The sequence below is a fragment of the Anarhichas minor genome, unplaced genomic scaffold (genome assembly GCF_050575085.1).
Source record: "Anarhichas minor isolate MPS153535 unplaced genomic scaffold, ASM5057508v1 ptg000066l, whole genome shotgun sequence".
NCBI lineage: Eukaryota > Metazoa > Chordata > Actinopteri > Perciformes > Anarhichadidae > Anarhichas > Anarhichas minor.
Window position 1 is genome coordinate 153,122 of NW_027466512.1, and position 19,172 is coordinate 172,293.

Consider the following 19,172-nt stretch of genomic DNA (forward strand, 5'->3'; position numbering starts at 1 on the left):
CAGTTGGTCGGTTTGTCAGTTGGAGCTTCTAGAAGTGTTGGTTTGGTCTCCAGGATGAAGAGCGAAAAGAGGAAAAGTCACCCAATGAAAAGTGATGTCATTGTCCAGGTGGAAAGGGGCGGAGTCAGACGGGCTGTCAGAGGAGTCCTGAAAAGGTGAGTTTACACAGGAGGGATAAAACTACAGCTGTTGGCTAGCAGGCAGCTAAAGGCTAACAGATTCATTCTCTCACAGACTGAAGTGATTCTCAGATCAAAACATTTTAGCTCCGTTTTTTAAAAGTCAAAGCTTCATGTGTTAAAGCTGCATTCTCTCTAGTGTCCACCAGGGGGCGACTCCTCTGGTTGTATAGAAGTCTATGAGAAAATGACTCTACTTCTCTCTTGATTTATTACCTCAGTAAACATTGTAAACATGAGTTTATGGTCTCAATCTCTAGTTTCAAGTCTTCTTCAATACAGCATGATGTTCATTTAGTACATTATGGTCCATTTAGAGTCACACAGACCATAAAGCAGGGGATGCTTTAGGGCGGGGCTACACGGTGATTGACAGGTCTCTACCAGAGACGTATACAGTGTCTCTACATCACAATGAAAGAACCAAATAAACAGAAATAAAACATTTAAATGAAAAACTATATTCAGTCTATGACGGGGACACAAATTGTCCACCAATGTCTGGTTTCTAACTTCACCTCCATGATGATGATGATGATGATGATTTGTTTTCCTCCTCAGGTCAGCGGGACGCTCGGACCTCAGCAGGTGGAGGAAGGTCAGAGGTCATCTGTTGGAGGGGGGATGGAGCCTGGTGGCGTTTGTGTCGGGGCTGCTGTTGGCGTCTCTGTACGGAGTCACAGCTCTCTTCCTGCAGAAACAGCCTCTGTGGTCGTGCGTCTACACCACGCTGACCGTGGGCGTCCTGGCGGCGTTCGGTATGGGACTGTCAGCCGGCGTCCGGGCCGACGTCTCGTTGCTGCTGCCTTCACTGTGCTCAGGTCGGTTCATCAGTCACCTGTCCAGGTGTTCGAGACAGAAAGCTGACATCTCACAGCAGGTTTAAACGGACCAGCGTTACATTAGACCTCCACTGGGGGCGCCAGAGGGTCTTAGTTCAGACAGCTGAGGATAGTGACGACTTTTAAAGCCTTTGAAGAAGAATAAATCAAAGTAAAGTGGGTTTTATTTTGAGACGTTTAGGTTACATCACAATCTGTATGAAAACTAAATGATAGCAAATCAAAATTATTATTCAGAATCATAATAAATGTAGATCAACATTAGTAGCAGAAAATTATCAAGTTTATATTCTCTCCATCTACTGCTAAAGCTGCTTTCTTCCGCTCTAAATCCTCACCTCTGCTTCCAATCCTATAAAACTCTTCAAAACTTTCTCTTCGCTCCTCCAACCCCCCCCCCCCCCCCCCCCTCCTCCTGCTTCCTCCCTTCTCCCTGATGATTTCGCCAACTTCTTTGATAAGAAGGTAAATGATATCAGATCCTCCTTCTCTCAGCCCCCCTCTCCCTCTCCACCCTCTCCAGCTCTTCCCCCACAGCTCTCCCTCTCCATGCCCCATCTTACCCTATCTGGCTCCCCTCTGGCTCCCCTCTCCCCTAACGAGGTCCTCAACCTTGTTACATCTAACCGCCCCACCACGTGCTCTCTTGACCCGATCCCCTCCCCTCTTCTTCAGTCTATTGCGACTGAACTCCTTCCTTTCCTCACCCACCTCATCAACAAATCCCTTGTTTCAGGATGCTTTCCCACGGCTTTCAAGACTGCCAGAGTCACCCCCTTCTGAAGAAACCATCACTTGACCCCTCTGATGTCAAGAACTTCAGACCGGTTTCTCTTCTACCCTTTCTATCCAAAACACTTGAACGTGCTGTCTTTAATCAGCTGTCTTCCTATCTCCACCAGAACAGCCTCTTGGACCCCCACCAGTCTGGGTTTAAAGTGGGTCACTCAACTGAGACAGCCCTCCTTGCGGTGACAGAGTCGCTTCACGCCGCGAGAGCGAACTCTCTCTCCTCTGTCCTGATTCTCCTGGAACTGTCTGCGGCGTTTGACATGGTGAACCACCAGATCCTCCTCTCCACCCTCGAGGGGATGGGCGTCTCAGGCTCTGCACTCTCCCTGTTTGCATTCTACCTGACAGGTCGATCCTACCAGGTGACATGGAGGGGGGCCGTGTCGGAACCACGCATGCTGACTACGGGGGTGCCACAAGGTTCACTTCTGGGCCCCCTTCTCTTCTCGCTCTACACAACATCTCTGGGTTCTGTTAATCGCTTGCATGACTTCTCTTACCATTCTTATGTCTTACCATGCAGGCACGCATCGCTGCGTGCTTGGCTGACATCTCGAGGTGGATGGCGACACACCACCTCAAGCTCAACCTGGACAAAAGCGAGCTACTGTTCCTCCCGGGGAAGGGCTGCCCGCACCGAGACCTCTCCATCACCATTGACGATACCGTGGTGACGCCAACTCGGACTGCGAGGAACCTGGTTGTGACCCTGGATGACCAACTGTCGTTCTCAGCAAACATTGCATCGGTTACACGCTCCTACAGATTCCTGCTCTACAACATCAGGAGGATTCGCCCCTTCCTCACTGACGAGACGGCGCAGGTGCTCATCCAGGCTCTTGTCATCTCCCGCCTGGACTACTGCAACTCACTACTTGCCGGAGCCCCGGCGTCGGCCATCAGACCTCTGGAGCTTGTCCAGAAAACTGCAGCTCGCCTGGTGTTCAATCGCCCCAAGTTCTCCCACACAACTTCCCTTCTCCGTTCTCTACACTGGCTCCCTGTAAGAGCTCACATCCAGTTTAAGACTCTGGTGCTAGCCTACAGGGCAGTGAAAGCAACAGCTCCTTCCTATCTCCAGGCCATGGTCAAGCCCTAACCGCCCGCCCGACCTCTTCGCTCTGCTGCCTCGGGGCGATCGGTTGCCCCGTCGCTCAAAGGTCCCTGCGGCCGATCGACCCGGTTGCGTCTGTTTCCTGTCCTGGCCCCCACAGTGGTGGAATGAACTCCCCCACTGACGTCAGGACAGCAGAGTCGCTGCCCATCTTTCATCAGGCTGAAGACTCACCTCTTCAAGAAGTACTACCCTGAGCCTTCCACTTAGCACTTATTGTAGTCATACTAGTTTGATTCTGTACTTCTGCTCTGGTTTATGCTCTTAGATGCTTGTGTAAACAAGGAGATGCACTTATGAGTTCTGGTGACTAGTAGTTCTCTTGAATACCGATGTTGAATACACTTATTGTAAGTCGCTTTGGATAAAAGCGTCTGCTAAACGACTGTAATGTAATGTAATGTAAATAACTTCTTTGGGGTTTTGGATGGAGGTGTGGCCTCAAATGGAGGCGTGGCCCTGTTCAGCCTATCAAAGTCCCTCCTCTCGTGTGTTTCAGCTCGGGGCAAGAACTTCCTCCTCTTCCTGTTTGTGTCGGTGCTGCTGACTGGTCCTCTCAACAACACCTTAGAAAACACGGAGCGAGCTGCTGCCAGTCTGATGTGTAGCGCCGAGCTGGCAGCCAATCAGACACAGGAACTGATGCAGAGGGCAGCCACGCCCCTTTTATGTACGAGCCAACCACTTACACAATCACTACAAAATACTGAAAAATACTGTTAATACTACTGTTAATATTAAACTTAAAACTGTCAATACTACTGCTAATACTATTGTTATTGGTTAGTAATACTGTAAAAACAATCACTAATAATTACTATAATAATTGTTAGTGATAGTGGTAGTAGTAGTATTATCAATAATATAATTACTATTAATTTGTAGAGATTAATAGTAATAGATAGATAGTTAATTATTACGATTATTATGACTATGATTATGATTTTTAAATATGTGTAGATGATTGTGATCACCAGCTGCTGTTGTGTATTTGCAGCTGCGTTAAACAGCATCAGAGAGATCAGCAGTAACGTTCACGCTGTAGCAGGACGAGTTCAGGACTTCATCCACGCTCTGACTGACAGCGTCCGCCATGTTGGTGAGTGAAGCTGTGTAGTGTGCAGAAATAAATCCATCAAGGACATTACCTTCTAGTCATTCAATCAATTTAATTAAATAGTTGAAATTGTACAGTTAGTTACCTAGTTATGGAGCCTGGGAGTGCACATAGAGAGAAAAATAAATAAACTGAGGCCACAATTTATTAATTTATAAGATACGTGTATAAATACAGAGATTTGACCAGTCAGCATTTATTTACTTATGTATTTATTTGAGAGGGACAGTGCACAGCTTGTGAGCTGTACCAGATTTAGCGATGAACTATTTTACAGCCTGCTGACGATGTAATCCACAATCCCTTCATATCCTTCATATGCCGCCATAGCAGGCGGCAGCTGGAATAATGACTTGACAAGATTAATTCATTATATCATTTGGGAACAATGTTATCACACAAATTAGTAGATCACCTCAATAAATACTTTTTTCTCACTGTGAGAAAGTTATGGGGTGCTTGAGAAGGTTGGTTTGTTCTAAAAAAAAAAAATAATATTTATTTACAACATATAATAAAAGTAAATATTTTGTATCAAACAGAGTGATGTAGTGCAGCCATGACCTCTGACCTCTGACTCTGCAGCTCGCACTCTGAGGAACGTCCTCCACTTCCTGGTGGACATCGGCGACGTGTGTAACGCCAAACTGGGCTCTCCGTACAGGAAGTGCCGGGCGGTGTTCACCGAGGCTCGAGCCGACTGCTCCGACCTGCTGGGGGAGTTCAACTTCCTGTGTGACATCGTGGACGGCTTCCTGCCGCTCTGCGGCCTCGCCCGCGGTGCGTTCACTTCCACTTTAAGTCCTGATATTCATCTTTCAAATGAATTTAATAAAAGTATGTGTCCGTTTCAGCCGGCGAGCTCTTCTGCACCATCCCCTCCTACATCGCCAGCCATCTGAAGAAACGTCTGGCAGCTCGTAAGTTCATTATTTCTGACGTTTTTAACCTCTGTTGACAACCTTAATCCTACTGCTGTCCTCCTTCAGCCACAGTTGCAGCGTTTGAGCGAATGAAGCGGGAGTTTGACTTCAACATCTCGGCCTCGGTGAGCTTTGACCTGGACACCAACAGCAGCCGCTCTCTGCAGCAGGTAGCTCAGGACATCATGGAGGAAGTTTCATCAGAGCTGCAGGTGTTTCAGAAGCTGAGCGAACCGCTGGCGTACGGCGGCCTCGTCCTGCTCGCCTACTCCTTCCTGAAGTCAGGACTCCCGCTTAAGTTTACTTCATCTACACGCTTCAGTTTACTTTATCCACACGCTTCAGTTTACTTCAACTACACGCTTCAGTTTACTTCAACTACACGCTTCAGTTTACTTCAACTACACGCTTCAGTGTACTTCATCTACACGCTTCAGTTTACTTCAACTACACGCTTCAGTTTACTTCATCTACACGCTTCAGTTTACTTTATCCACACGCTTCAGTGTACTTCAACTACACGCTTCAGTTTACCTCATCTACACGCTTCAGTTTACTTCATCCACACGCTTCAGTTTACTTCATCCACACGCTACAGTTTACTTCATCTACACGCTTCAGTTTACTTCATCTACACGCTTCAGTGTACTTCATCCACGTGCTTCAGTTTACTTCATCCACACGCTTCAGTTTACTTCATCTACACGCTTCAGTTTACTTCATCCACGTGCTTCAGTTTACTTCATCTACACGCTTCAGTGTACTTCATCTACACGCTTCAGTGTACTTCATCTACACGCTTCAGTTTACTTCATCCACATGCTTCAGTTTACTTCATCTACACGCTTCAGTGTACTTCATCTACACGCTTCAGTGTACTTCATCTACACGCTTCAGTTTACTTCATCCACATGCTTCAGTTTACTTCATCTACACGCTTCAGTTTACTTCATCTACACGCTTCAGTGTACTTCATCCACACGCTTCAGTTTACTTCATCCACACGCTTCAGTTTACTTCATCTACACGCTTCAGTGTACTTCATCCACACGCTTCAGTTTACTTCATCTACACGCTTCAGTGTACTTCATCTACACGCTTCAGTGTACTTCATCCACACGCTTCAGTTTAGTTCATCCACACGCTTCAGTTTACTTCATCTACACGCTTCAGTTTACTTCATATACACGCTTCAGTTTACTTCATCTACACGCTTCAGTTTACTTCATCTGCACGCTTCAGTTTACCTCATCTACACGCTTCAGTGTACTTCATACACACACTTCAGTTTACTTCATCTACACGCTTCAGTGTACTTCATCTACACGCTTCAGTTTACTTCATCTACACGCTTCAGTTTACTTCATCAACGCGCTTCAGTTTACTTCATCTACACGCTTCAGTTTACTTCATCTACACGCTTCAGTTTACTTCATCTACACGCTTCAGTTTACTTCATATACACGCTTCAGTTTACTTCATCTACACGCTTCAGTTTACTTCATCTGCACGCTTCAGTTTACCTCATCTACACGCTTCAGTGTACTTCATACACACACTTCAGTTTACTTCATCTACACGCTTCAGTGTACTTCATCTACACGCTTCAGTTTACTTCATCTACACGCTTCAGTTTACTTCATCAACGCGCTTCAGTTTACCTCATCTACACGCTTCAATTTACTTCATCTACATGCTTCAGTTAACTTCATCTACACGCTTCAGTTTACCTCATCTGCATGCTTCAGTTTACTTCATCTACACGCTTCAGTTAACTTCATCTACACACTTCAGTTTACCTCATCTGCATGCTTCAGTTCACCCCTTAGCCCCTAGCATGCAAACATTAGCATGATACAAGTGTGTGTGTGTGGGTTTATGTGTGTGTGTGCAGGGCGATGAGGTACAGACGCAGGTATCTTCGTGAGCTCGACTTTGATAACGTCTTCATCAGCGCTCAGTTCTTAGAGCTCAACCAACAGGTGACATCAGGGGGCGGGGCCTCAGTCCTGCCAATCACGGGCAGGGAGGCCAAGACCTACATCACTCCATGTCAGTACACGTGTGTGTGTGTGTGTGTGTGTGTGTGTGTGTCATCTCTCTGATGGTTTGTTTTAGCTGATAATGAATGATGTCATCACGTTACCTGCAGTGTCGTGTTACCTGACGTCCCGGGAGCGGCGGGCGGTGATGGTGGGCGTGGTCTCGGTCCTCAGACACCTGGTGATGGGCGGCCTGCTGGTGGCGCTGGACTTCCTGGTGTTCTGGATGCTGGATCAGGTGCACCACCAGGTGAAGGGGGACATTGTGGCCAGAGGTGAGACAACGACCCCCCCCCCCCCCAATATATTAAATATAAGGCTGTGAATGTCAGTCAGAGCGGCGGTAAACCACAGTGACACCCGTGTCCCATCAGCCCCGGTCACGGTGGCGGTGCAGGTGAACGGATCCGGTTACGCCTCAGACATCTTCAGAGACGTCGTGGCTTCGTTTGACATCCTGCAGCGAGAAAATGTCACCGTGATCAGCAGGAAGTGTCTGCTGGAGCCGTCAGAGCCGGATTACATCACCTGCTTCACCCTGGGTGAGATCAAACAGGATGTGACATCATCGGGACGCGAACGCAACTCCCTGAGAGGGAACTGACCAATCGGGGAACTTCCCTGAAAACTATGTAAAAAAAAAAAAAAGCTGAACTTTAATGAACTCCTACAGACTGAATCAGAACGACTTAAAATATGTTCAGGACAATCACAGGTCATCAAACCCCAGCTGCAGGTGTTGTCTCCACTGGTTCTCACTGGTTCTTACTGGTTCTGGTTTGTGTTGCAGGGTTCCTGCTGGGTCTGGCTCTGCTGGTCTCTCTGACCGGAGGATTCATGCAGCGCTGCAGACGACTCGTCTGTGCTGCTTATTACCCAGAGAGAGAGCTGGTACATACACACACACACACACACGGATATAAAATCATAAACTTAGTTGATCATAAAAACATTTGTCTTTGATATCACTTGGTTTTATGAAGTATTTAGATCCTTTACACAATACTGTAAAAATACTACAGTCGTACTTTGTGCTCAGCTTTTATTTTGTCATCTTGCACAAACCTATTCATATTTACCTGAATGAACGTCGGGGACTAAAGATGATGTAGCTCTGACCTCATGACACTGAGGATCAGGTGACATGTAGCCGGAGGAGGAGCCTACTGTAAGCCCCGCCCCCTCCTATGTTATTATTTTTTTAGACAGACAGACTGATATCAGAGAGGAAGAAGAGGAGCAGCTTTGGGTGGAAGGTCACAGAGCAGAGAGGCATGTGAGGAATCTGCAGAATGAGAGGATGCAGGTCTGAGCGGGTCCACTTGAGACCTGCAGAGTCTGAGAGACCCAGACTCACGATAAAAACACGCTTCAGTGTACTTCATCCACACGCTTCAGTGTACTTCATCCACACGCTTCAGTGTACTTCATCTACGTTCATCAGTATCAACAACTGCACCTCCTCCACTGCTCCTCTGTCTCAAGGCGTCCCCCAGGGTTCGGTGCTTGGTCCTCTTCTGTTCTTCCTCTACTTGCTCCCTCTTGGTAATATCATCCGTCAACATGGTCTTCACTTTCACTGCTACGCCGATGATGTCCAGCTCTACATCTCCACAAAGGCCATTGCCACTGCCACTCACTCCACTCTCACCAGCTGCCTCACTGACATTAAATCATGGATGCAAACCAACTTCCTCAAACTGAACTGTGATAAATCTGACATGATCATCATCGGTCCCAAATCCCTCACTAAAACCAATCACAACTTCTGCCTCACCATCGACAACTCCACTCTGTCTCCCTCCCCACACATCCGCAACCTTGGAGTCATGTTCGACAGCAACCTCTCCTTTGAACACCACGTCAAACAAATCACCAGAACTGCCTTTTTCCACTTAAAAAACATCGCCCGTCTCTGCCCATCACTCTCATCTGCTGCTGAAACTCTGACCCACGCCTTCATCACCTCCAGAATCGACTACTGCAACAGCATTCTTCACGGCACATCATCCAAAATCCTAAATAAACTCCAGTACATCCAAAACTCTGCTGCTCGCCTGCTCACCCACACCCGCTCCCGTGACCACATCACCCCTGTTCTCCAGAACCTCCACTGGCTCCCCGTCCCACAACGGATTGAATACAAAATCCTTCTCCTCACTCACAAAGCCCTCCATAATCAGGCCCCCTCCTACCTCACCGACCTGCTTCACCACCACACTCCATCCCGTCGGCTCTGCTCCTCTGATGCCAACCTCCTGTCTCTTCCACTCAGGACCAAGCACCAGACATGGGGCGACAGAGCCTTCTCCATATCTGCCCCCTCCCTCTGGAACTCTCTCCCCAAACACATCCGAGACTGCACTGACCTCTCCACATTCAAATCTCAAATCAAAATCCACCTGTTCAAAACTGCTTTTAATGTGTGACCGATATTGTGTATTTTTGTTTTTAGTGTGTTGCTTTTATACAGTTGTGTGAAAAAGTGTTTGCCCCCTTCCTGATTTCTTATTTTTTTGCATGTTTGTCACACTTAAATGTTTCAGATCATCAAACAAATTTAAATATTAGACAAAGATAACACAAGTAAACACAAAATGCAGTTTTTAAATGAAGGTTTTTATTATTAAGGGGGGAAAAAAATCCAAACCTACATGGCCCTGTGTGAAAAAGTGATTGCCCCCTAAACCTAATAACTGGTTGGGCCACCCTTAGCAGCAACAACTGCAATCAAGCGTTTGCGATAACTGGCAATGAGTCTTTTACAGCGCTGTAGAGGAATTTTGGCCCACTCATCTTTGCAGAATTGTTGTAATTCAGCCACATTGGAGGGTTTTCGAGCATGAACCGCCTTTTTAAGGTCATGCCACAGCATCTCAATCGGATTCAGGTCGGGACTTTGACTAGGCCACTCCAAAGTCTTCATTTTGTTTTTCTTAAGCCATTCAGAGGTGGACTTGCTGGTGTGTTTTGGATCATTGTCCTGCTGCAGAACCCAAGTGCGCTTCAGCTTGAGGTCACGAACAGATGGCCGGACATTCTCCTTCAGGATTTTTTGGTAGACAGCAGAATTCATGGTTCCATTTACCACAGCAAGTCTTCCAGGTCCTGAAGCAGCAAAACAGCCCCAGACCATCACACTACCACCACCATATTTTACTGTTGGTATGATGCTCCTTTTCTGAAATGCCGTGTTACTTTTACGCCAGATGTAATGGGACATACACCTTCCAAAAAGTTCAACTTTTGTCTCGTCAGTCCACAGAGTATTTTCCCAAAAGTCTTGGGGATCATCAAGATGTTTTCTGGCAAAACTGAGACGAGCCTTTATGTTCTTTTTGCTCAGCAGTGGTTTTCGTCTTGGAACTCTGCCATGCAGGCCATTTTTGCCCAGTCTCTTTCTTATGGTGGAGTCATGAACACTGACCTTAATTGAGGCAAGTGAGGCCTGCAGTTCTTTGGATGTTGTTCTGGGGTCTTTTGTGACCTCTTGGATGAGTCGTCGCTGCGCTCTTGGGGTAATTTTGGTCGGCCGGCCACTCCTGGGAAGGTTCACCACTGTTCCATGTTTTCGCCATTTGTGGATAATGGCTCTCACTGTGGTTCGCTGGAGTCCCAAAGCTTTAGAAATGGCTTTGTAACCTTTTCCAGACTGATAGATCTCAATTACTTTGTTTCTCATTTGTTCCTGAATTTCTTTGGATCGCAGCATGATGTCTAGCTTTTGAGGATCTTTTGGTCTACCTCACTTTGTCAGACAGGTCCTATTTAAGTGATTTCTTGATTGAGAACAGGTGTGGCAGTAATCAGGCCTGGGTGTGGCTAGAGAAATTGAACTCAGCTTTCCAAAGATGTGATAAACCACAGTTAATTTATGTTTTATCAGGGGGGGGGGGCAATCACTTTTTCACACAGGGCCATGTAGGTTTGGATTTTATTTTTCCCTTAATAATAAAAACCTTCATTTAAAAACTGCATTTTGTGTTTACTTGTGTTATCTTTGTCTAATATTTAAATTTGTTTGATGATCTGAAACATGCAACAAGTGTGACAAACATGCAAAAAAATAATAAATCAGGAAGGGACACTTCTTCACACAACTGTATATAATGATTTTAATGTAAAGTGTCTGAGTACTCTGAAAAGCGCTATATAAATAAAATTTATTATTATTATTATTATTACACGCTTCAGTGTACTTCATCTACACGCTTCAGTGTACTTCATCCACACGCTTCAGTGTACTTTATCCACACGCTTCAGTGTACTTCATCCACACGCTTAAGTGTATTGCTGTTCTTGTTCTCATAGGAGAGGATCCGGTTCCTCCGGCAGCAGATCCTGGATCAGAGGAGGGAGGTGGGGAGAGCCCTGAGGAGGTCTGCAGCCAAGAGCCGAGCTGACGGAGGAGGAGGAGGAGGAGGAAGACGAGGGAGTCGCCTTCAGGCTCTCCTGCTGCGGTATAAACCAGACTTTAGTGTTTAGAATCAATGAACCAGTAACGAAATGTGACAAGAACATTCACTAAAGTACTGCACTTAAAGTACAATATGAGGTACTTGTACTTAACTTGAGTATTTCTACCTCTACTTCACTAATCTGACAGCTTTGGTTTGTTTACAGATTAATATTTTCACACAAATCATATGAAGATTTTACCAAATCTGATGTTTAGTTTTAAATTAAACAATTTATACAAATACAGCTGAAACCAAAAGACTGTTAATAAATTAGTTAATTGACAGAAAATGATTGTGAAGCTATTTCGATTAGTGGTGTGCGTTATTTTTGGATCTGTACTGACCCCCCTCACAGTTTACCGTTAACATCAGAGTGTAAATAAAGTTTAACGTTAACCGTCACAGTGTAAATAGAGTTTAACGTTAACCATCAGAGTGTAAATACAGTTTATCGTTAACCATCACAGTTTAAATAAAGTTTTAATGTTAACCATCAGAGTGTAAATAAAGTTTAACGTTAACCATCACAGTGTAAATAAAGTTTATCGTTAACCATCACAGTTTAAATAAAGTTTAACGTTAACCGTCACAGTGTAAATAAAGTTTAAAAGTTAACCATCACAGTTTGAATAAAGTTTAACGTTAACCGTCACAGTGTAAATAAAGTTTTAACGTTAACCATCAGAGTGTAAATAAAGTTTAACGTTAACCGTCAGAGTGTAAATAAAGTTTATCGTTAACCATCACAGTGTAAATAAAGTTTTACTGTTAACCATCACAGTGTACATAAAGTTTAACGTTAACCATCAGTGTAAATAAAGTTTTAACGTTAACCATCAGAGTGTAAATAAAGTTTAACGTTAACATCAGAGTGTAAATAAAGTTGAACGTTAACCGTCACAGTGTAAATAAAGTTTATCGTTAACCATCACAGTTTAAATAAAGTTTAATGTTAACCGTCACAGTGTAAATAAAGTTTTAACGTTAACCATCAGAGTGTATATAAAGTTTAACGTTAAATAAAGTTTATCGTTAACCATCACAGTGTAAATAAAGTTTAACGTTAACATCACAGTGTAAATAAAGTTTAACGTTAACCGTCACAGTGTAAATAAAGTTTAACGTTAACTGTCACAGTGTAAATAAAGTTTAACATTAACCATCAGAGTGTAAATAAAGTTTATCGTTAACCATCACAGTGTAAATAAAGTTTATCGTTAACCATCACAGTTTAAATAAAGTTTAACGTTAACCATCACAGTGTACATAAAGTTTAACGTTAACCATCAGTGTAAATAAAGTTTTAACGTTAACCACCAGAGTGTAAATAAAGTTTAACGTTAACCATCAGAGTGTAAATAAAGTTTAACGTTAACCGTCACAGTGTAAATAGAGTTTAACGTTAACCATCAGAGTGTAAATACAGTTTATCGTTAACCATCACAGTTTAAATAAAGTTTTAACGTTAACCATCAGAGTGTAAATAAAGTTTATCGTTAACCATCACAGTTTAAATAAAGTTTAATGTTAACCGTCACAGTGTAAATAAAGTTTTAACGTTAACCATCAGAGTGTAAATAAAGTTTAACGTTAAATAAAGTTTATCGTTAACCATCACAGTGTAAATAAAGTTTATCGTTAACCATCACAGTGTAAATAAAGTTTATCGTTAACCATCACAGTTTAAATAAAGTTTAACGTTAACCATCACAGTGTAAATAAAGTTTATCGTTAACCATCACAGTTTAAATAAAGTTTAACGTTAACCGTCACAGTGTAAATAAAGTTTTAACGTTAACCATCAGAGTGTAAATAAAGTTTAACGTTAAATAAAGTTTATCGTTAACCATCACAGTGTAAATAAAGTTTAACGTTAACCATCACAGTGTAAATAAAGTTTAACGTTAACCGTCACAGTGTAAATAAAGTTTAACGTTAACCATCAGAGTGTAAATAAAGTTTAACGTTAACTGTCACAGTGTAAATAAAGTTTAACATTAACCATCAGTGTAAATAAAGTTTATCGTTAACCATCACAGTGTAAATAAAGTTTATCGTTAACCATCACAGTGTAAATAAAGTTTATCGTTAACCATCACAGTTTAAATAAAGTTTAACGTTAACCATCACAGTGTAAATAAAGTTTATCGTTAACCATCACAGTTTAAATAAAGTTTAACGTTAACCGTCACAGTGTAAATAAAGTTTTAACGTTAACCATCAGAGTGTAAATAAAGTTTGACGTTAACCGTCACAGTGTAAATAAAGTTTAACGTTAACCATCAGAGTGTAAATAAAGTTTAACGTTAACCATCAGAGTGTAAATAAAGTTTAACGTTAACCGTCACAGTGTAAATAAAGTTTAACGTTAACCATCACAGTGTAAATAAAGTTCATCGTTAACATCACAGTGTAAATAAAGTTTAACGTTAACCATCAGAGTGTAAATAAAGTTTATCGTTAACCATCACAGTGTAAATAAAGTTTAACGTTAACCATCACAGTGTAAATAAAGTTTAACGTTAACCATCAGAGTGTAAATAAAGTTTAACGTTAACCATCAGAGTGTAAATAAAGTTTTAACGTTAACCATCAGAGTGTAAATAAAGTGTTACTGAGTCAGTAGAACATGTGTTTCTAGTCTCTGATCTCTGATAATGTTTCATTGTAAACAACCAATCAGAGGAGAGCTAGTAACGTTAGCAGCACCGCTAACGGCTAACCAACGGAGGTTCACTTCAGTTACATTATGATGCCTTCAGGCTCTGCTCAGTGAACATGAATACTGGCTGAAGGTACATTATAACGTTATCATGATGTGTTCACATGTCATCTGTAAAATGTAGTTATTGTGATAAACTTGAATGAATCCAGTAGTTTGAAGGAGACCGACCGACGTGTTTTTGTGGCACAAAGTTGGTTCTGAATGAAATCTGTCTGTGTGTCTCAGGCTACCTGGAGGGGTTCACCTGTCTCACCTGCTGTGTCGGCCGTCAGTCAGCTGTCTGTCCTGTGGAGAGGTGGTGAGACAGGAGGACGACATGGCCGCCTGTGACGTCCAACAGTGTCCAGGTAGTACCTTGATTACATATCGATGATGTCATTAACCGTCATGTAATCACGGACCAATCAGGTGGAGAGTATTTATATCTTCTGAATGGAGCTTTTATTGTGAAAGTCTGCTTGTATTGTATGGATACGTCTAACATTAGAGAACTCAAGGTGTTCGGTTTATTTCGTGAGAGCACGATTATATTTCACCTCTTTATTGTAGAAGCTGCTTGTGATGATGAGAGAGAGGAAATATGAGTTAACCTTTATTTAACCAGTGTGTGTGTGTGTGTGTGTGCGCGCACGCTCTCAGGGAGTGTCCTGCAGCTCTCTCTGTTGTTGACTCAGCTGAAGACAAATAACAGACTGTAACTGTAGCTGAACACTGACCTGAGGCCAGTTAACCCCTCAGTGTCCGCTGTCATCCCGCCACTAAAAGACGTTATTTTAACGCCTGAAGCTGAACTCGACATTTGTTCACTCTGAAAAGAACCAAAAGCACCTTAAAGCTGAATGAATATACTGTCTGAGAGAAACACTCGGCTTTATGTGCAACCTGTCGAGGGTTTGAGGTTCCAGCTGACAGCAGGCAGAGATAAAACCTGTTATTTTCTTTAACATTTAAACTCCTCACAGGAAGTCAATTTGTTCTAAAGCTCTAATCGATTCCAGATTACATTTTTTTAATGTCTAAACCACCAGTTTCTGTAAACCAAGGATATGTCGATGTTTTGCATTCGGTCTGAACAAGTGAAGCAGCACAACTAGCCTCCGTTATTGAAAGTTACCAGATATAATAATGTGTATAACAAGCGAGGGAGTGAATGAAGGGAAGGAGGAGGGATGGATGGGTCAAAGTAACACAAGGTGAGACCAATAGTTCACGTTTCCTAACACGTGTTCAATAAAGTTACATAATAAAGTCGGCAAGGGGCGTTGTAGTTTATTTACGTTATAAGTTACGGTTTATAGGTTACGTTGTTATGGGTTTTACGTAATATTGTTCTGTTATATTGTTACGTTAAGTTGTTACGGTTGTTACGTAACCTTGTTACGTTATATTGACACGTTAAGTTGTTACGGTTGTTACGTAACCTTGTTGCGTTATATTGTCACGTTAAGTTGTTACGGTTGTTACGTAACCTTGTTGCGTTATATTGTCACGTTAAGTTGTTACGGTTGTTACGTAACCTTGTTACGTTATATTGTCACGTTAAGTTGTTACGGTTGTTACGTAACCTTGTTGCGTTATATTGTCACGTTAAGTTGTTACGGTTGTTATGTAACCTTGTTACGTTATATTGTCACGTTAAGTTGTTACGGTTGTTACGTAACCTTGTTGCGTTATATTGTCACGTTAAGTTGTTACGGTTGTTAAGTAACCTTGTTACGTTATATTGTCACGTTAAGTTGTTACGGTTGTTACGTAACCTTGTTGCGTTATATTGTCACGTTAAGTTGTTACGGTTGTTACGTAACCTTGTTACGTTATTTTGTCACGTTAAGTTGAAAGGATTCTGTCTCTGTAATGTTCTGGGCGTATGGATACAATAAATGTTCAAGAAGAAAGAGTTCCAAAGTGTAACTGTGTGGTGTTCACGCTTCTCTTACACGTGTACAGATTAAACCAACGGGACACGACGAGTCGATGAAATGTTTAAATGTGTAAATGTGCTCTAATGACTTCCTGTTTATTATTAAAATGTTGTTTTTTAAAATGCAGGAGGTTGTGACAGAAATCTAAAAACAACATTGTATAAATGCATTTTAACTGGTATTTCTATTCTTTTATTTCCTCTCACTTTAAAGCCACAGAATTATTATTTTTGAAATCCAAACTGAGCTCTAAACGTCGTTCCACAGCGCTGCTCTGTTTCATATTTGATGAAACAAAGAGTTCATATTCCACATCCTGTCCTCCACACACCCTTTTATTTTACGAGCTGCTGTCTTGTTGTTGCAGGCGTGTACTGTCGGCCATGTTTCCACAGTTTAGGAAACACGTTTGTCGTCTGCATGCGACCTCTGACCTTCCAGGAAGATGGCGAGGAGGAGCTGTGAGCGTTACAGTCATCTATCTATCTATCTGTATATCACTCATGTATTTATACTCAATGAGGCTGAATCATATTAATCCAGAAACATTTATAATAGTGAACATTTTACTGATCAATCAATACGTTTACTTTAAGTTCTTTAAGTACATTTTGCTGATAATACTGACACACTTTTACTTATAATGTAACCAACTGATGATTCTCAAGAAGAAAACTGAAACACATTTCAAACCTAATCAATAAAAGTGATTTCTGATTGAGACGTCGTGCTCGTTTCTCTCAGTGACTCCAGTGATGACGAGCAGCTGAACTCAAAGAGGAAGAACATCGGGGCAACGAGCCGAAGACGCTGGAACGGCAGAATGAGCGCGAGGACGGTCGAGGACGGGGAAGAGAGCGACATCAGTGTCGACTCTGAGCTCAGGTAAGCTACGGGAAATATTGATCACCTGATCAGACACCGAAGCCTTTAACACAGAACGTCATCGAGAACATCGGAGCTTTAACTGGACGTTTAACAGACTTTAACAGTTCATATGAGAGAAAGGCTGAACACTGATTCATTGGTTTGCTTTCTTTGAAAAGTAAAAATGTAAACAACGAGAAAGATCACATCTCCACCAGGTGTGTCTGCAACAACCACAGTATTGTGTGATTGAATGACACCAAGGAGTCGTGAAACAAGCGGCGATGTACGCAAGCACTTAGCTCAACGTCATCGTCAACGGCTGAGTGTCGGCGACGTACTCAGCAGAGCGTTTGGTAGTTTCGTTAGCCGTCATCCAAACACTCCAAAACAATTACAGTTGTACTCCTCTGTGGGCGATGTACTCAGCTACATTATCACCAGCGGGTCGTCCAACAAAATGTGAGTCAACACAACCACCAGAGGTCCAGCAGCATGCGGCCATGACGGGACGCACAGAATGTGATGCAGTCTGCTGCAGCACATTATGAGCTTAGTGGACAGACTCAGCGATGCACACTCACTCACTCACGCACACAAGCCAACGCACGGTTCTCCTCCCTGAGATAATATTAACTAAGCTGCAGCAGATTTGGAGGTTTAACTTGCAGAACATCTGTTTTTTCCCACCTGCCTGCTGTCAGTGAAGCAGACATGACGTACCAGAACCAACCCGGGTCGGACGACAGCGACTCCTCCTTCTGCTCCGCCGGCACGCCGAAAACCAACAGCCTGCAGGACCAGAGTCTTCAAACCGTCGTCATACACGGACCGGACTGTCTCTAGGACCCCCCAGGATCCTCCAGAACCCTCCAGGACCTAGTCCCCAGGATCCTGATCCAGAACGATCTGTCAGTTTTGAGCAGAGGGTTCACTTTGTAATTAAAGTTATTAAAGCATGAAACGAAAAATTTGAAATCTGATTAATTTACTCTGATTAAATAACTCCATTTCCTGGCTTTTTCTGGAGCTTTCAACAGGACCTCAGTCTTCTTCAGTTGAATGTCGTTTAAAGAACATTTAAACTTAATTTAGGTTTTTTTGTCTACTGTTCCCAAGATAAAGAATTGTAATGCAGAGCAGACAGCTGCTAGGTATCGCTAACAATGCTAACCATGTATGCTAAATGCTACAGTCGTGCTAACAATGCTAGCAATGTTAGCTATACAAGTGTGTCAACTCACAACAGAGTTCAGTTATCCTGCTACAGGTATACAGTACAGTATTTATATATGTAAATATTATACAAAAGTACATTTGAATACATTCACAGTCTCAGTTCATTAATTTGAATTGTACCTGTCAAACTACCTGTGGCTCTCACCGCCACTTTCCCATCATGCATTGCTGTTTAACCCACTGCACTGCTCTGAATCACACTGATAACATTCTGACTTCCTACTATCAGCTGTTATCTTCAGTACAAATACACAAACCCTGCATTCAAAACTTTACTCAAATAAAAGTACAGTATCAGCATTCAAAAATACTTAAAGTAAAAGTACTCATTATACAGCATAATATCTATTAAAGTATTAATGTGTTCATGATTATGTTTATTATGATGTTTAATGTTTATATAATCTTTAATAATACATCATTTATTAGTTGATTATATATTTTATTAATAATATAAATATGTAAAGTTATTAAATAACTATGGAGTGAAAAGTACAATATTTACCTGAGAAGTATGTAGGAGTATGATATAGCAGAAAATACAAATACTCTGAAGTACAAGTACCTCCTAGATGTACTCAGATGTACTAGAATGAATATACTTTTGTTACTGATTAATATTGAACCAGCAGCAGACTGTACTGGTCAGCTCCCAGTGTGTGTGCGTGTGTGCGTGTGTGTGTGCGTGTGTGTGTGTGTGCGTGCGTGTGTGTGTTAGTGTGTGTGTGTGTTAGTGTGTGTGTGTGTGTGTGTGTGTGTGTGTTAGTGTGTGTGTGTGTGTGTTAGTGTGTGTGTGTGTGTGTGTTAGTGTGTGTGTGTTAGTGTGTGTGTGTTAGTGTGTGTGTGTGTGTGTGTGTGTGTGTGTTAGTGTGTGTTAGTGTGTGTGTGTGTGTGTTAGTGTTAGTGTGTGTGTGCGTGTGTGTGTGTGTGTGTGTTAGTGTGTGTGTGTG

The 19,172-nt window shown here is 42.6% G+C and overlaps 1 protein-coding gene across 1 annotated transcript; it reads left to right on the forward strand.

Moving 5' to 3' along the window:
* Positions 1-54: 54 nt before the first annotated feature.
* Positions 55-17,829, forward strand: dcst2 (DC-STAMP domain containing 2). Its single transcript, XM_076078393.1, has 16 exons — positions 55-155; positions 741-1,000; positions 3,427-3,597; positions 3,925-4,026; positions 4,630-4,824; positions 4,899-4,964; positions 5,034-5,247; positions 6,862-7,019; positions 7,120-7,284; positions 7,384-7,551; positions 7,800-7,900; positions 11,321-11,421; positions 14,411-14,541; positions 16,484-16,577; positions 16,861-17,001; positions 17,688-17,829. The coding sequence occupies exons 1-16, from the start codon at positions 55-57 to the stop codon at positions 17,827-17,829; spliced, it is 2,310 nt and encodes a 769-aa protein (XP_075934508.1).
* Positions 17,830-19,172: the final 1,343 nt, after the last annotated feature.